Source organism: Lepisma saccharinum, chromosome 2 (assembly GCF_977018435.1).
Source record: "Lepisma saccharinum chromosome 2, izLepSacc3.1, whole genome shotgun sequence".
NCBI classification, from domain to species: domain Eukaryota; kingdom Metazoa; phylum Arthropoda; class Insecta; order Zygentoma; family Lepismatidae; genus Lepisma; species Lepisma saccharinum.
In genome coordinates, this window is record NC_139230.1 from 11,441,315 (window position 1) to 11,456,983 (window position 15,669).

The 15,669-nt window shown below is 40.3% G+C and overlaps 1 protein-coding gene across 1 annotated transcript in view; it reads right to left on the reverse strand.

The window, feature by feature from the left end:
- LOC145981289 (plexin A3-like) overlaps nt 1-14,523 on the reverse strand; it is a 33,350-nt gene extending 18,827 nt beyond the window's left edge. Inside the window, exon 1 of the mRNA XM_083114466.1 lies at nt 14,445-14,523. Coding sequence (XP_082970592.1) covers nt 14,445-14,502 — 58 coding nt within the window. The 5' untranslated portion in view covers nt 14,503-14,523. The remainder of the gene's footprint in view (nt 1-14,444) is intronic.
- Between the last annotated feature and the right edge of the window lie 1,146 nt (nt 14,524-15,669).

A 15,669-nucleotide genomic window follows, 5' to 3' on the forward strand; every position in this document is an offset into this window, starting at 1 on the left:
CGGGGGTAGACAAGGCTTAGCTTTAAGAGGCCATAGTGTGATAGTGCAGGCAAAAAATGGAGAGCAACTATCCCCTAAATCGTTGCCACTGTTTAAGGCTGTCATTTTCATCAGAACGTGAAATCGGAACACTTTCTACCTATCAACTCCTCTGTTTCCATGCTGTAACGGAACCATCTCAGTATGTGTGTTTGTCCATTTCTTGTCATCAGGCATCAAAACATCTATGTATCAGAAGTGTTTTTACGAAGCTGTTACACATGCACGGGATGCACAATCCACTCGACAACACGAAATTCAAACTATGGGCTGCAAACTGGACGCTGACAGTTCTCGAATATTTCACTCTGATTTGAGCCTGAACACCACTAGTGTCTTGTCCTCCCATGTTATGTTTGCAGCTCTTATGCTCCGGAAGTTCCGCTGTCGTCAATGTCTTCAGCTTTGGACCCGAACTAGAACTAGTAGTAGACTTTGTTACTTTATGGTATTTAGTCCTTTTCATTTTCGAATCACCAGATCTTATAAAGCAACCAATGGACACTGACTGATCACTAATCGACTGCATGAATTGCCACACTTACCTCTGAAGTCTTATTAACAGATTCTGTTGTACAGATCAACCGCGAAATTGAAGCCGCGTATTTATACCTTCATTATATTCTATATAATGAGGGTATATAAAAACTATTCGTTAATATTGCCAGTAGTACGACTCCTTCTCTTATTCAATAACGTTCCCTCTCGCGCCTTCCACAGATTAAAAATTACAACGAATCGCCCTACGTGGGGCGCTACCTTTGTTGTGCAGCTTCCAAATGCTGACAAGTCTCTACATGGTGTTAAGTTCGCTGCGACAACACCGAAAGAGCAAGAAAAGTTTACGTGCAATATTATCAAAAACAGGATTATAGAACATTCTCCGTCTTGCCTTGATAAGTATTTCTGTCCTTAAATTATCGTCACATCATTCAAGAAGACAAAAACCTAATTTTATGTAGTGTAAACTGAAAAAAATACTGGTGGGGGGGGGGTCCCCTCGAGCCGCCAAATCCCCACCTTGGATACGCGCTATTAACAATAACAGGGTTATAGAACATTCTCCGTCTTGTCTCGATAATTATTTATCTCGAATTATCATCACATTATTCAAGAAGCCAAAAACCTACGTAATTTTATCTAGTGTAAACAGAAAAATATCCTGAAAAGGGGGGGGGAGGGCTCGAGCCCCTGATGCCCACCTTGAATACCTGCTATTTACAATAATAGGGTTATACGTAGAACATTCTCCGTCTTGCCTCGATAATTATTTCTCCTTAAATTAATGTCACATTATTTTATTCCACACCACAAGAAACAAAAAATCTCATTTTATCTAGTGTAAACCGAAAACATTCGGGGGGTCTCGAGCCCCAGCCCTCCCCCCCCTTTCATACGTGCCCGAAGTTACTACAATTCTGTAAAATGATTAACTGGATACTCTTCCAGCAGCAAATTATTGTTGTCCTTGTTTGTTCCTGAGAAGGGAGTTTGGAACAGTTCGGGTTTTGTCACAATTTCTAAAAATCTAGCGGACGTCATGAAAAAATTCGGTCATCTGAATGTAATTATTCATTGAGGACGTTTGAATTACAAGAATACTCAACTCTACAAAAAAAATGTCAACGTAATATACAAATAGAGAGATGAAACAGGATTCAACCAAACATTTATTTCCTCTGATCACCAGTGGCGTAGCGTTATAGTACGCCCGTACGCCCGGCGTTCCCAGATTTAATATTTAAAAAATGCGTAAATGCTGTAAATATAAAGTAAATCTTGACTAATTTCATATATGTCTGACCTTCATGGCATTATAATAGCTATTTCTCGCGATCCGCTTGCAACGCTCCACTAACAACACTCGTTCTAGCAATTTTTTTAAATGCCTTTCCTGGCCGTACGCCGAGCACGGACCCTATATTCCTTGCTGCCTTTCTGGAGGGAAAGCTTGGATCTCTAAAGCACGCGCCCAAATGCTCTCTCTTACGCCCGCGTATGGAGCAGAGGGCTACGTGATTGGTTCACGTGACCCTTCCTGCCTTCTGAAGTAGAAGACAGCGGTAGAATTTCCACCCGGTTCTTCGCGCTCGTGCCACTCGTGCTGTGTGTTGCTACAATACGCAATATTGACTGACGTAACTTTACCAAACCGAAATATAGCACTTCTTAATGGCCACTGCATTGTATAATTTATCGCACGAACAGCTATGTGCATTAAAAACTAAAAGATCAACACAGTTTTTGTCAAATAAGTTGCTGAAGTCCTCGTGGTAGAAGTTCAGCCTGTGGCTGCTCTACCACTTAATAATAATAAAAAAATAATAGTTTTGCGGGTTATTATTTTTTAGTTATTATGTAACTGCTTAATATTGTGTCAATGGAAATGTTTAGCATTCATTTAAAAACTCTTAACATCGAATGGTCTCTGGACAAAATTATTTTAAAATGTTTATCAACATTCTCAAGACGTAATAAACAGTGGTCTGAATTACTAATCGGCACTGTTATGTTAGTAGAGTGTACGATAGTTGGATCATCCGCCCACCTCCGTGTCAGAGTGTTTTGCACAGCGCGCCAAGACGACAGAGGCCCGTGATTCGAATCCCGGGGTGAGCACGGGTGTTCTTTGTGAGTGTCCCTTCATCAATATCATCATCACTCATATTCATATTCGCGATTAACCAAAAGTGGTAGAAAAGCGAAGTAAAATAAACCAAATCAATCATTAGTTGGATCATTCACAACAATGACGTCTACTGTTGTCCAGAGGCTTGTGATTCAGGTAGGTTTTATAATGATTTGTGTCATGCCGAAAGGTATAAAGCACCAGAGTTCAAAACATTTGTTGCATAGTGAGGCATCTAATTTTCTAGCTAAAAACTTCATGGATGATGATGCTTTATTGCAAACCCAGCTGACTTCAGGCAAATAAACAACACCTGTGGCGACTAATTCCATAAGTAAATTATTAACCAAAAAAGGGCCGACCTTTCCTTCGGACTTGGCGTTCCCACCCGAAATGCCCATGCTACGCCACTGCTGATCACTCATAAATTGCTTTCATTATTTTTTCTTTGTTGTGCATCAACAATTTTGTTTTTAATGTTTTCTTTACATTATATCATATTTGCTTTAACAATGTTATTGTCATAATTTTAACGTGCTTCATGTATGTCACTTCTGACAATTTGTAACATGTATCGTATATTTATTTAGTTCATTTCAGTAAGGGTTGAATTTTACTTTGTCTACTGCATTATATTACGACAGGCATGGGAGGTGGGGGGGGGGGGGGCAAGTGCAGGTCACCTGTTCCCCTGCCTGATTTAGCACCGCACGCCACTGCTAGAACTCAATTATAGTCTTGGGCCGGTCATCTTTCAGGAGCGAGTTCGTGTGCAAAGGTGTGTATTGCAAACAAGACTACTTACTGATTTGCTCGAATAAGTGGCTAAAGAGCACACACTAAACATGCACTTTCTTAGCCACTTGTTCGGGTAAATCAGTAAGTAGTCTTGTTTGCAATAGATACATTTAAAAAACATATAAATATATCTAAAAGAGAATTGTTATTCTTTTTTCATCGGACAGTTCTTGTAATTGATCAATTCACTCGAATGCATGGACGGGCAAAGGACACAGTCTGGGCGTTTGTTACCATTTGCACACATACAAGCGACTCACTTCCAAAAGACTGCTTCTGGAACGATTCGTTTCGTGCAAAGCATAAGATCAAGGATGATAAATATGTTTGATTGATTGATTTGGTGTTTTAAGTCCACTTTATGCACAGTAAGACCAACTGGGAGTGGACCTACAATTTTAAGTGGCATCCGACCGGGTATCGAACACGGGACACCTCGATTGCAAGGCGGCGACGGTTACATATGTTAATGACGACGATGAACAGACGTTAGTATACGCTTTAAACCAGTGGTTACCAAAGTGTGTGCACGGCACCCTGGGGCACCGTGATTGACTTTCAGGGGCGCTCCGAAATGTTCAAATATTTTCACTGAATTGTTAGTCAATGCTATGAATGTTTCAAATATGTGCTTATTTGGTACATTTTTACATATGAAATGTTTCTGAATTTGAAATACGTGTTTAATTATTAACTTAAGGTACTTAACTAATACAAGCAGGGGCGGCTACTCATAAGGACGATACGGACGCCGCACTGCCGTGTATAACCACAAGTGAACAAACATTACATTAACATTTATATATTAGATTTTACATTGTCTGAATTGCAAATATTCCATTGCTTATAGATCGTTGGTTAGTCGGTTCTGTATTAATTCTTTCGCGACAATTGTGAGGTTTGCACGCCACCGTGCGGGGGAATACGCAACTTGGAGAGAAATGTGGTGGGATGCCGCCCTCTCACTTTACGAAACGTAGAGCATTCTCGCGCGTGGGGCCGCGAGGGGAGAGAGGCGAGAGAACTGGGGGAATAACATAAGAGTAAAGCAATAAATTACGCAATAATTTTACAATGAAGAAAGAAAATATCGGTAACTGAAAATATACAGACTCTTGCTTGATTTTTGCCCGACCCTGTGGCCGAGTGGTGTCGACCTCCGTGGCGGAGTGGTTAGCTGAGCGCGCTACAACGCCAGGGGTTCCGGGTTCGAGTCCCGGGTAAGGCATGGATATTTGTGTTTGTCTAGGTGATAAGAAACTGAGAATCTGTAAGAAATGAAAAGTGTAAAAGTGAGAAAAAGTGTGAATGGTTGGGGATACCTCCGTGTAGGGGGTATTTCCTTTTGAAAAAAAAAAGTGGTTATCACATCGCGCTGCGACGCCAAGGGTCCCGGGTTCGAATCCTGGTCGGGCTTGGTTGTTTGTGAATGTCCATTCATCAATTTCATCATTTCATCACTCATCCCCATCTTCGCAAATTAGCCAAGAGGCACAAAACGCGAAGTAAAATAAACTAAATCAATCACAAATCTTGCTTTATTTTTGTTATTTACCGTCGCTTCCTGCTACTTTTCGGTAATCACGACGATGAGGATGAGTGATGATATAATGAAATTGATGGATGGACACTCACAAAGAACACACATACCCATGCCGGAATTCGAACCCAGGAACCCTTGCTCTGTAATGAGGTATGCTACCCACGGAAGTCTGCTATAGATTCTTGTTACTCGCAAAATTATCGCATGTATGCGTTGTATTTTTTCTGAGTTTAGTGGAAAGTACATTCGGATTACAATGATGTGGAGTACATCATGTAGATTTAATTACATGTTTTGATTAGCACGTTTGAAAAAAATCCTGATAATGTGACAAAGTTGTCCAATTTCTTTTCAAGCCGGCTGTTAAATAAATTAGAAACTCGTCATCTAAACTCACCAAGAGCAGCTACAGGAACCCGTGAACTACAAATTTCTGAAAATTTGGCAAAATTGTCTGTCAGAGCAACTACGTGGAAAGGGGTGCAGTGGGGCAACCACAAGGGGGCAGAGGGCATTGCCCAAACCCCAACCTTGGACGGAAATCAATTTTAGGGGGGCAAACATGAAAGTAAAAGAAAGCAAGACAACCTAAGAGTAGCTGAACAAGTGGATACCCAAAATGAAATTAGTTTTCACGTCTTTCTCGCATTATTTCTTCCAGAGGGCCAAGAGCACCTGCAGGGGGAACTAAATACCTAAAAGAAAATAAAGAAACAATAAACTACGACAATATAATAAACAATTGTTATAATTATTACAAAATTGTAAATGTAGTTGTGACATTTTATTTGTACATATTTTATAGCATATTTCCGTTTGTTCTTCTAGGTGATGCAGTTAAAAGTAAGTGGAAGAACTTGAGACATAGCTACGTGAGATACCTCAAGTTTCCAAAGGGAGGAACTGGGAGCGCCAAACAATTATCAGAACTGGCCCTGGGCTGGACATTTGGAGTTCCTTCAGGATTCGCTTCAACCTCGACCTACGGCTTCCAACGTCGAGCAGGCCAATGACGATAATGACACACCGGATGCAGAAGAGTTTCGTGAGGAGGAAACGGTAAATACTACTCCACCACCTTCCCCGAAAAAAGAAAACGAAACCCTATAGCGCTACAGCCCAATATTGGGCCAAGGCTTACCTACCGACTGCTGGCCTCCCTTCCACGCGGGCCACCAAGGATCAGGGACGTAGCTAGGTTGAGCAGTTTGGGGGGTGCCAAACGTAAAATTCTTTCTATCAAAGTATTATAAATTAACAAACTATTTATACACCATATAGGCCTATGCTGTATACATACATTATATATGTATGTGTGTGTGTATATATATATATATATATATATATATATATATATATATATATATAATGTCTTGGAAAGACAAGGATCAAGGGCCTCCTTGGTGGTGCATGGTAGCATCGTCGCCTTGTAATCAAGGGGTTCCGGATTCGATATCCGGTGGATGCTCATAGTGGTTCGGATCCCACTTTACACTGTAGAACCAGCCCCGATTAGCCTTACTGTGTATAAAGTGAACTTAAAACACCAACTCAATCAATCAATAAATTGGAAAGGAACATCATTTTCTTCTGTAGCCCCCAACAGTCTACGGATATACTCTTATATAATCCGCAGCCATTATTCGGGAAACTAAATGCAGAATGAACTCATTAGCTTAATGGCTGATACGCCAAGAACAATGTTATTAGTCTTTAGATTTGTAAATTTGCTGGGGAAAAAATTGAGAAGTAGATAAAACCCTTTTCCGTGGTTTTAGATATAAAGTGCTGGAACCAGGTTTACAAGTTTTGGCAACAGTGCAAATATTAAATGTGTGCGTAATGAGTTCAAGCTAGGCATCTCATGTATACAGTTCATACCGGAATCGAATCCGGTATTTTCTTAGTTCAAGGGCGGGCCTGAGTCTTCTATGGCATCTGATTGTTCACTTGGGAAATTATGATAAGAAATTATATGCACACGTCTAATTTCTTAAAATTAATCTTGTTTGTGTGTGGAAAACTGAATATATGATGGCACTGGATAAAACAAAGTTCCTACACGCTCAAATGATTACGCTCTCGTCTTTGGTTCGGCAGGTTCAACAACCTTCCCGGGTTTGATTCCCGATGGAGGCACATAGTTGTTCGGATCTCACTTTAAACTGTAGGTTCAGTTCCGATTAGCCTTACTGTGCATAAAGTGGAATTAAAACACCAGTTCAATTAATCAACCAATCGAAAGGTTCAAGGTTCGATCGCTGGTGGTCAGACCGGTAGCCAGAATTTGATTTCGGAAGGGGCTTATACCTTATCGGCAGCCGCCATCTAAAGACGAAAAGTTGGGGGGAGGAGTAAATGCGCTGAAGATGAATTTCTTGGTATATTGCAACTTACCATATACAAGATGTTTAATCCTGTTAATGAAGTACATTTAATTACTACTACACATTATTAAAATCAGATATTTGTAGGATTTCGGGAAAGGACTCCAGCCCCAGAGCCCCTCCCCTGGGTATGTGCCTGCTTGTATTAGTTCCAAAATTTCTATTCTGTTCCAATATCGTGAGGACAATTTGGGAAGTACTTGAAAGCGATATCGAAGCAAATTCTGCTCTCGAAACTATGGGACTCGATGTGATGACCACGCGCAACCGAATGAAAGAACTCTCGCAGGCCTTGTCCCTCAATATTAATTTTACTGACTAATTGTAAGTTTTTCTCGGCCTCCTCGATGACGCAGTGGTAGCGTCGCCGCCTTGCAATCAAGGGGTCCCGGGTTCTATACCCGGTGGAGGCACATAGTGGTTCGGATCCCCAATTAGCCTTACTGTCCACAAAGTGGACTTAAAACACGAACTCGATAATTGGAAGGTTTTAGAAGAACTAAACATGGCTTTTTATGCATCGTACAATTTTGCTTCTTTTCACTCTACTTTTACAGTTTTTCCTCCTAAGAATTCCACCGAGTAGGCTATAACACGCTACGAAACCAGAGGTCCAAGGTTCGGGCCTTGGACAGGCATGGTTGTATCATGTCTGTCCCATCGCCATTCCTTCGGCTCATCATTCATCTTCATCGTCGCATTTAACCCAAGAGGTAGAAAAGCGCCGTAACATAGAAATATATAAATGATTGATTTGGTTTATTTTACTTCGCTTTTCTGACATTTTTGGCTAATCGTGAACATGAAGATGACAATGAGTGATGTAAAATTGATGAGAGGACCATCATATAGAACACACACGCCCAGTCCGGGTTTCGAACCCAAGACCCCTGGCATCGTAATGCACCTTGTTAACCACTGCACAACAGAACATGCTTGATAAGTTATTTGCTTCTCCATAAATCATGATTATATTATAAATATTATTAGATGTATGACTAGGGATTCATTATATTTGTATGTCTAGCCAACCTAGCCACCTAAGCAGCAGCAGCTTCCGCATTTGCAGGTGGAGGCTAAATAAAGAAAAATCACAGGAAGTGAGAAATATATACACATTTTGTAACATAATACTTATAGAGCATGCAATAGGGTGTAAAAACAATTTGTACATACCTAGTTTCCTTCCTTAATTGAAACGTGGTTTATTCTTCATTATACATGCGATCAACCACCTTGGGAGTCGAACCCAGGATCTTGTGTGGTAGTCAGACTCTCTTTTAGAATGCCAATATGTTGGATATTTGGTCGATCAGTCGATCCTGGTCCATTGTTTCCAGAGGAAGACAATCTGGCAGCTTCTCATTTGACATTTTACTCGCGATGTAGGAAAACGAAATCACGAACACTTCGTGATGCTATCGTCTAGCGTTTACAGAAGTTTACACCGCTCGGACAACAAATCCTACTTCAAACTGACAGATATCAACTGTCCACCAAATCAACAGATGAACCGACGTCTTCGATGATTCTCCAAATTTTCAGAAAGTGACCTTTCCCTCCTTGCAGGGCAGGTCATTAGCAGGAGGGTTGAGTGCATGTGAAAAGAACCGCTATGTCATTTATTCCCGCGCCGAAAAAAGGGACAAGCAATAGAATTCTGTTCTTGGAATTTGAAAGGCATGGGGATATCTTTTCTGAACCGTAAAATAATTAACGCAGAAAGTTCTAGCCACCCGTAGCTAAATCTTCCTGTTTGTGTCGTTTTTTTGGGCGCCCATGGAGCCAGTGCCGGCCAGATGAAGAGAAAGTGCGGGTTTGGGGGGAATCCTGGATCTGGTGTGCAGCAGGGAGGAAAAGTGCATTTTCAATAGGTCTCAGACTTCCCTGACCGGGGCGGACCACAAAACCATTAACTGCATCCCCTCCCAATACATCTGTTTGTGTTCAACAAGCAAGAAACAGGGAAATAAGAAAGAAATGCCTTGCTTGGGTTTGTGCTACTGAAAATTGAAAAAGTGTTTCAAACTGTAAGCAAATTTTACTGAAGAATTATTTTGTAATATTTGTCATCAAAGTAAAATTTCCAGCAAATACAGAACAGTTTCACGGGGCCACGTGGACGTTTGCCGGGGCCAGTGCCCCCGCGTGCCCCCCCCCCCCCTAACGACGTCCATGCCAAGGGGGTGTGGAGATCTGCACCCAGAGATCCCCAGCCATTGTAGGACTTCGCGACCGAATTACACTTACTCACTCGGAGCTCCCCAATTTCCTCACGATGGTGGGTTGCCACCGGCCCTATACACAGGCCGAAAATTGTTGTTCGAGAACGTTGTGGAGGCTTGACGATACTTGGACCTTCGGAATACCAATCATTCACCCAAACAACTAATCATCTGTGGCATTTACTTCAAGCTTTGCTTCCTGCTCGAGGCATTTGGCCTTCGTTGTAAGTTGTGGTTAGGGGCGAACGGATTCTTGTGCAGAGACCCCTGCTCCACCTTTTGAGTTTGAGCTTTGAAGGAGGAAAGTTCTTTTACGTGCAATATTTTCAGTTAGTCAAATCGTAGACATGTCTAGCGATGAAGACTGGCCTTAATGTTTGACGGCTGTGGCCATTTGGCTAGGAATCGGACATTTCTTCTTGATGACCAAAGTAGGCACCTTGGTAGGAATGACTCTATGCTCCGTCTGTCTCCATGTTGTAATCTTTCGAAAGAACAGAACACACATGGGAATAGCGATCAATGTCTACGCACAAAGAACAATAGCATGTTAGTTCACAATGTAATACTACACTTGCACGATGCAATCTACGTAAACAATATGGTGACGAGCCTGGGCTTCACAACCGGTTGTATAGTTGCGAAATCAAATTATCCTATGTTTCAGTTGATGGAAAATTACTAACATCTTTCGTTGAATACCATACAATATACGAAATATTCTCATGACTGAGGGACGTGTGCTCTGTCTATTAAACATTTTCTAAAACAAAATGGCACAAGTTCAGAGAGAAAGTGGATGTTAATAAATATCGACGCACACGAAACCTACGCTATTATTATTTTCACGCGCAGTACTACAAGAATTATTGCAGCGATCACCATTGAATTGTCCTTCCATGTAGCCTAAATGAAGCTGCCGAACTCTATTATTGCTACATGCTTCCTCAAGGAACAAGAAAAATCAACTTCAAAGTAAAAGGCAGCGTGTCGCAGCGGTTAGGGCACGTGTTCTATATTCCAGAGGTTGAAGGATCGAATCCACCAAGCGGCGAGAACTTTTTCAGTAACCTGCCATCATCCTCGAGATTCGACTGCTTAAATCATCAGACTACTGTGGTGGTCAAGTCTCCGGAAGAGCCAATGAAATAAAGAAAGAAGTACGGCAGCAATCTAGAAATTGAAATAAGAAGTTGAGAAATGGTTGGAGAAAATTTATTGTGGTTGCGACCGGGATTGATCTTTGGACCTCTCGAACATCGAGCAAGTGCGCAACCGCTGCACCACGATGTCTATTTTTTCGTTTTCAACCGTCACCATGGAAATGAAAACAAAGAATCCCACCATGCCCTTGAAAATTTCTTCCACTCCCTGCTGGGATCGATCCTTGGACCTCTAGAATACGGACTACCTGCGCTAACCACCGCGACACGAGGCCATTTACATGAAATATATCATCCACGGAATCTTGGAATCTTGACCTTCACAACAGTCTGGAAAGCGTAATAAGAGAATGCTCAAAGTTGTTGGAAAAATTTTCTGCCGTTGTGGAGGCTTGACGATACTTGGACCTTCGGAATACCAATCATTCACCCAAACAACTAATCATCTCTGGCATTTACTTCAAGCTTTGCTTCCTGCTCGAGGCATTTGGCCGTCGTTGTAAGTTGTGGTTAGGGGCGAACGGATTCTTGTGCAGACACCTGCTCCACCCTTTGAGTTTGAGCGTTGAGGGAGGAAGTTTATTTTACGTGCAATATTTTCAGTGAAGAGCCTCCCAGATGGCGCCATGGAAGCGTCGTAATCAAGGGGTCCCGGGCTCGATACCCGGTGGATGCAAAAGTGGCTCGGATCCCACTTTAAACTGTAGGTCCAGTCCCGATTAGCCTTACTGTGCATAAAGTTTACTTAAAACACCAAATCAATCAATCAATCAATATTTTCAGTTAGTCAAATTATAACCTTGGAAGTTGGGAGATAATAGCATTTTTGCAACTAACGTTTTCAGCTTTTTGAGAAGCCTTTTACACTGTCTCAGATGTAGTTTTTAGTGTATCATTACCTTTTTAATATGTTGTTGTTGTGTTTGTGTGCAGGTTTCTTAACAACCTTGCACTTTCAACACCCGATTTTAGAAAATGTTTCAGGTAAGGATTTTAGATAAGGAGAAATTTCCTTGTATATTTGGAAGGGTGTAAAATGGCCACATGTGTCGACACACCCAGAAATGTTTATTCATTCATTCAATTGTTTCATACCAGCCTTAAGGCACGTAATGAACTTTTCTCTCGCAGCAAATGTGATATTCCCCCAGTCGCGTGCCCAGTATTCCTAAAAAAAACGCCAGAGGCAGGAAAAGGCGATAAATTGAGGATTGACTGCTAAAAATAGTATAGGTAACTCCCTTTCGAAAATCTTGGGCACGCCACTATTCTCCCCAAAATTGTGGTCATTCGCTGAAATGTTTTTGCTATGGTCCATTTACATTTTCTTTCACGTCAATACCAATTTAAAACAAATTATTCTCCCGTGCAACTATCGCTGAACAATTCTGTTATGTTTTTTCTCCACCTGCTTCATATCTCAGATGATCTGAGTAACACGTAACTATTTCCTGGGGCTTTGAGGCCATGCTTTCATCATAGTCGCTCGTCGTAATGACTAGATACAGGATTTTAACGAGAATTCCTTTTTTTCAACCTTTTTCAACCAATACATAAATTATTTCATTTCGGAATGTAGTGTCAACAGAAATGACAAATAGAACGCTATCAAGCATTGAAAGCGATCGTGCTCGAAAACTGGACTTGACCAAACTAACACAAGAATTTGCTTCCATCAAAAAAAGCAGAGGACTGGTAATGGGCATTTAACAATATCGTATTATTTGTAGTAACAGTGCATTTTCATTTATAATTGTAACATTTTTTTTTTACAGTTTGTGTTTTGAAACCTTTGCTACCCAGATTATAAATAGATTCAAATTTTCATATTTGTAAATACTTAATAGAAATGCAGGAGTAAATTAATATTTTAGAAAATATGTATATAAAAAATAGTAGCGGCACACAACTAAAAATTACGGGAGGGCGAAGAACGTGTTAGTTATGCTACTGGCTTAAGCAGCGTCTGTTGAGTTGAAAGTGTACTTATCTGCTAGATTTAGAGTTTTATTATGAAGTTTTTTTAGAATAGTTTTAAATTTTCTGTGTGACAGTGATGAAAGTATTGAGTGTCAGTGAAATGGCGAAGCCAGGTACAAGTGGCAGCAAGCATGGGCGTCGCCAGAATTTTTCCTAGGAGGAGGGGAGGGTCGAACCGAAGATGTCCAAGTTACCCCCCTCCCCTCAAAAATATTCTGATATAGACCAGTGGCATATGCAGAAGTTTGTCAAAGATGGGTTCATTTTCAAAATTATTGCATTATCGATATTTTAAATTACGTTATTATTATTATTACTAGTAGTAGTAGTAGTAGCAGCAGCAGCAGTAGTAGCAGTAGCAGTTTTAGTTTAGTTTATTTTTGCATCCAATAAGTTTATTATATGAATAATATAGTACTTGTTATAACCAAGATTACATAATAGTTACTTCGAACATTAGTAGCAGCAGCAGCAGCAAACGCAATAGTATAAGAAGCTTCAAAACGTGTGAAAGTTACAAATTAACAAAGTTTCAGTGTTTCAATGTATGAAAGTTTCGTACCAAATTCGATATGTCAAGACCATTTTTAAACAATGACGCAAAATGAGGGGAAATAAAGTGCTTCGTTTTAAAATTGCCATAAATTGAAAAAAGTAGATATATATTCCCAGGTTCCAGGTTCGACCCCCCCCCCTGCCGACGCCCATGGCAGCAAGCTATGGAATGGGTAAGCTGTTGCAAGGAAGATTTCATAGAAATGAATGGTAAGGTTATTCGCGGTACTTTACCTTTTAAAAGAAAGGAAATTAAAAGGACTATTGTTTATTTTTGCACTCCACTAAAAATATTATTTTAAATGGAAGCATAATTATACCAATCATATATAAAAATGGATTCCAAACTTTTGTAATAGTTGAACGGATGCTAATGAATCAATCAATCGATACATTAAATTTCTATTTTACTTCATACGAAATTTAATGTATCCCTCTTTATATATGAATCTAGTGCAAATATAAACTATGGTCAATTTTCATTTCCTATCTTTTGCAATAATTTTCTCTTTTTTGTTTGCCCTTTTCAGAGTAAACTTTTTCCGGTTAAAATCCGGTCTCTAATAATGACTATGGCCAGAACGTGATGATGGCCGTCGACCGCTCACAAACAATTTAGATTATAAGTGGAGCTTTTGTTTGGTGCACGCAACTTTTTAAATGGCTTAAAGCCATTTCTACATTCAACTGCTCAACTTTACCTTTCAACGTGCTTTCGACTCGAATAGCATTACAAGTTTCATGGTCGCAGCATTCATGCCCGTTTAAGTAAACACTACAATCCATAAAACTATTGTCAATGAAATCATATTAGAAATAGAGTTGCGGTCAGTCAAAACTGGGGGGGGGGGGGCAAGAACGTTTACTTTCTCTTGGTAGACAAGGTTATCTTTAAGAGACCATAATGCGGCCAAAAAGTGAGGGATGGGGCGCAACTGCCATCACGCACTCCTATTCGCCGCCACTGGTTCTGGTAAATTATATTATTTGAAAAGCTTTTGAATACCAAAACGGATTCTTGCTTCCGAATGTTTTTCATCTACTTTCACAGTATATGAAACAATGTTGTTTTTCGAATACAATCTCGCCTTCCAATTATTATCAATTACTTGTAAATGTTCTTACCGTTTGCTCGTAAAACGAACATCCATATGTAATAGGCAACACACACGAGTCCGCTCATCCTGTTACTCGTCGTTTCAAGGTAAACTACCAAATGATACAGCTACAGAAAAACACGCATGGAAATATTTTTGCTTTTTTTCCCTTAAGCCCGCGGCGAACTATGGTTCGCTGTCCGTGGTTTCATTGGCAATGTTCCAACTCCGTATCAACCGTTCGATATGCAAGCATAATTTGTAGGCCACAACTACGTTTCAATCTGATAGATATCTTCCCGATTGCGTAATGGTGACGTTATCGCCTTGTAATCAACGTGTTGCGGGTACAGTCTTGGACACAGCTGGCTTGTAACGATCCTATTGAAGAAGCAGTGAAGCAAGCCATGCATGTCTGACCACCAAGCGCCTTGTGACTAGACAACCCAAACAGCATTGCAATTTTGCGGCTTGTATACCAGTCACCGGTATACATCTCTGTAAATTGAGTAGTGATGCCAAAGAGAAATACGAGATGAAGATTGTCGATCGTAATGTCTCGTGTTCTCGACATGGAATAATACACGGTCCACGTTACGTTCCATTATTTAATGTTGTTTGGGAATGAACCTGACGGACTAGGTTTATTTTTTCAATCCTTGCATTACAGTAAATTCCATATTTTACAATTATATTAATGCTTTGAACGAAAATAATGCCCAGAAAAACATCGAACACACGTTCACATCATTCTTCTCACACACATGCACGTGAAAACAAACACACAAAGCTAAGTTTTAACTTCCAAGTGAATGTCCAAATAACAGTAAATGGAGAAGCACGATGTGCGAAACATTGGATTTTTCACAGAAAGAATGCGTCTATTTGTGACATACGTGGTTTCTATTAATAGACAATGAAACAATTATGAGAGAAATTAACATGCATTTTCGTCTTCAGGTGCTGAGGAAGGAAACAGACTGACTGGAAAAAAGAAAGCATGGTGCTATTGATAGGCTGTTGGTTAGCGTACAGAGCTTTCATCAGTGAGGTCTAGGTTCGATCCCCACCAAGGACATTTATTTTTATTCTTTTCTATTAGTGAAGAAGTATGTAATGTTGTTTTCTAGGCTTTTTGACGAAAGGATACGCATCAAATTTGTTCGTTTAATATGTATTTTCATTCTTCTAATAAGTTCTCTTTCGCAATGGGATATAGAGATTCTCTATCTAGGCGATGGATATCTTCTCAA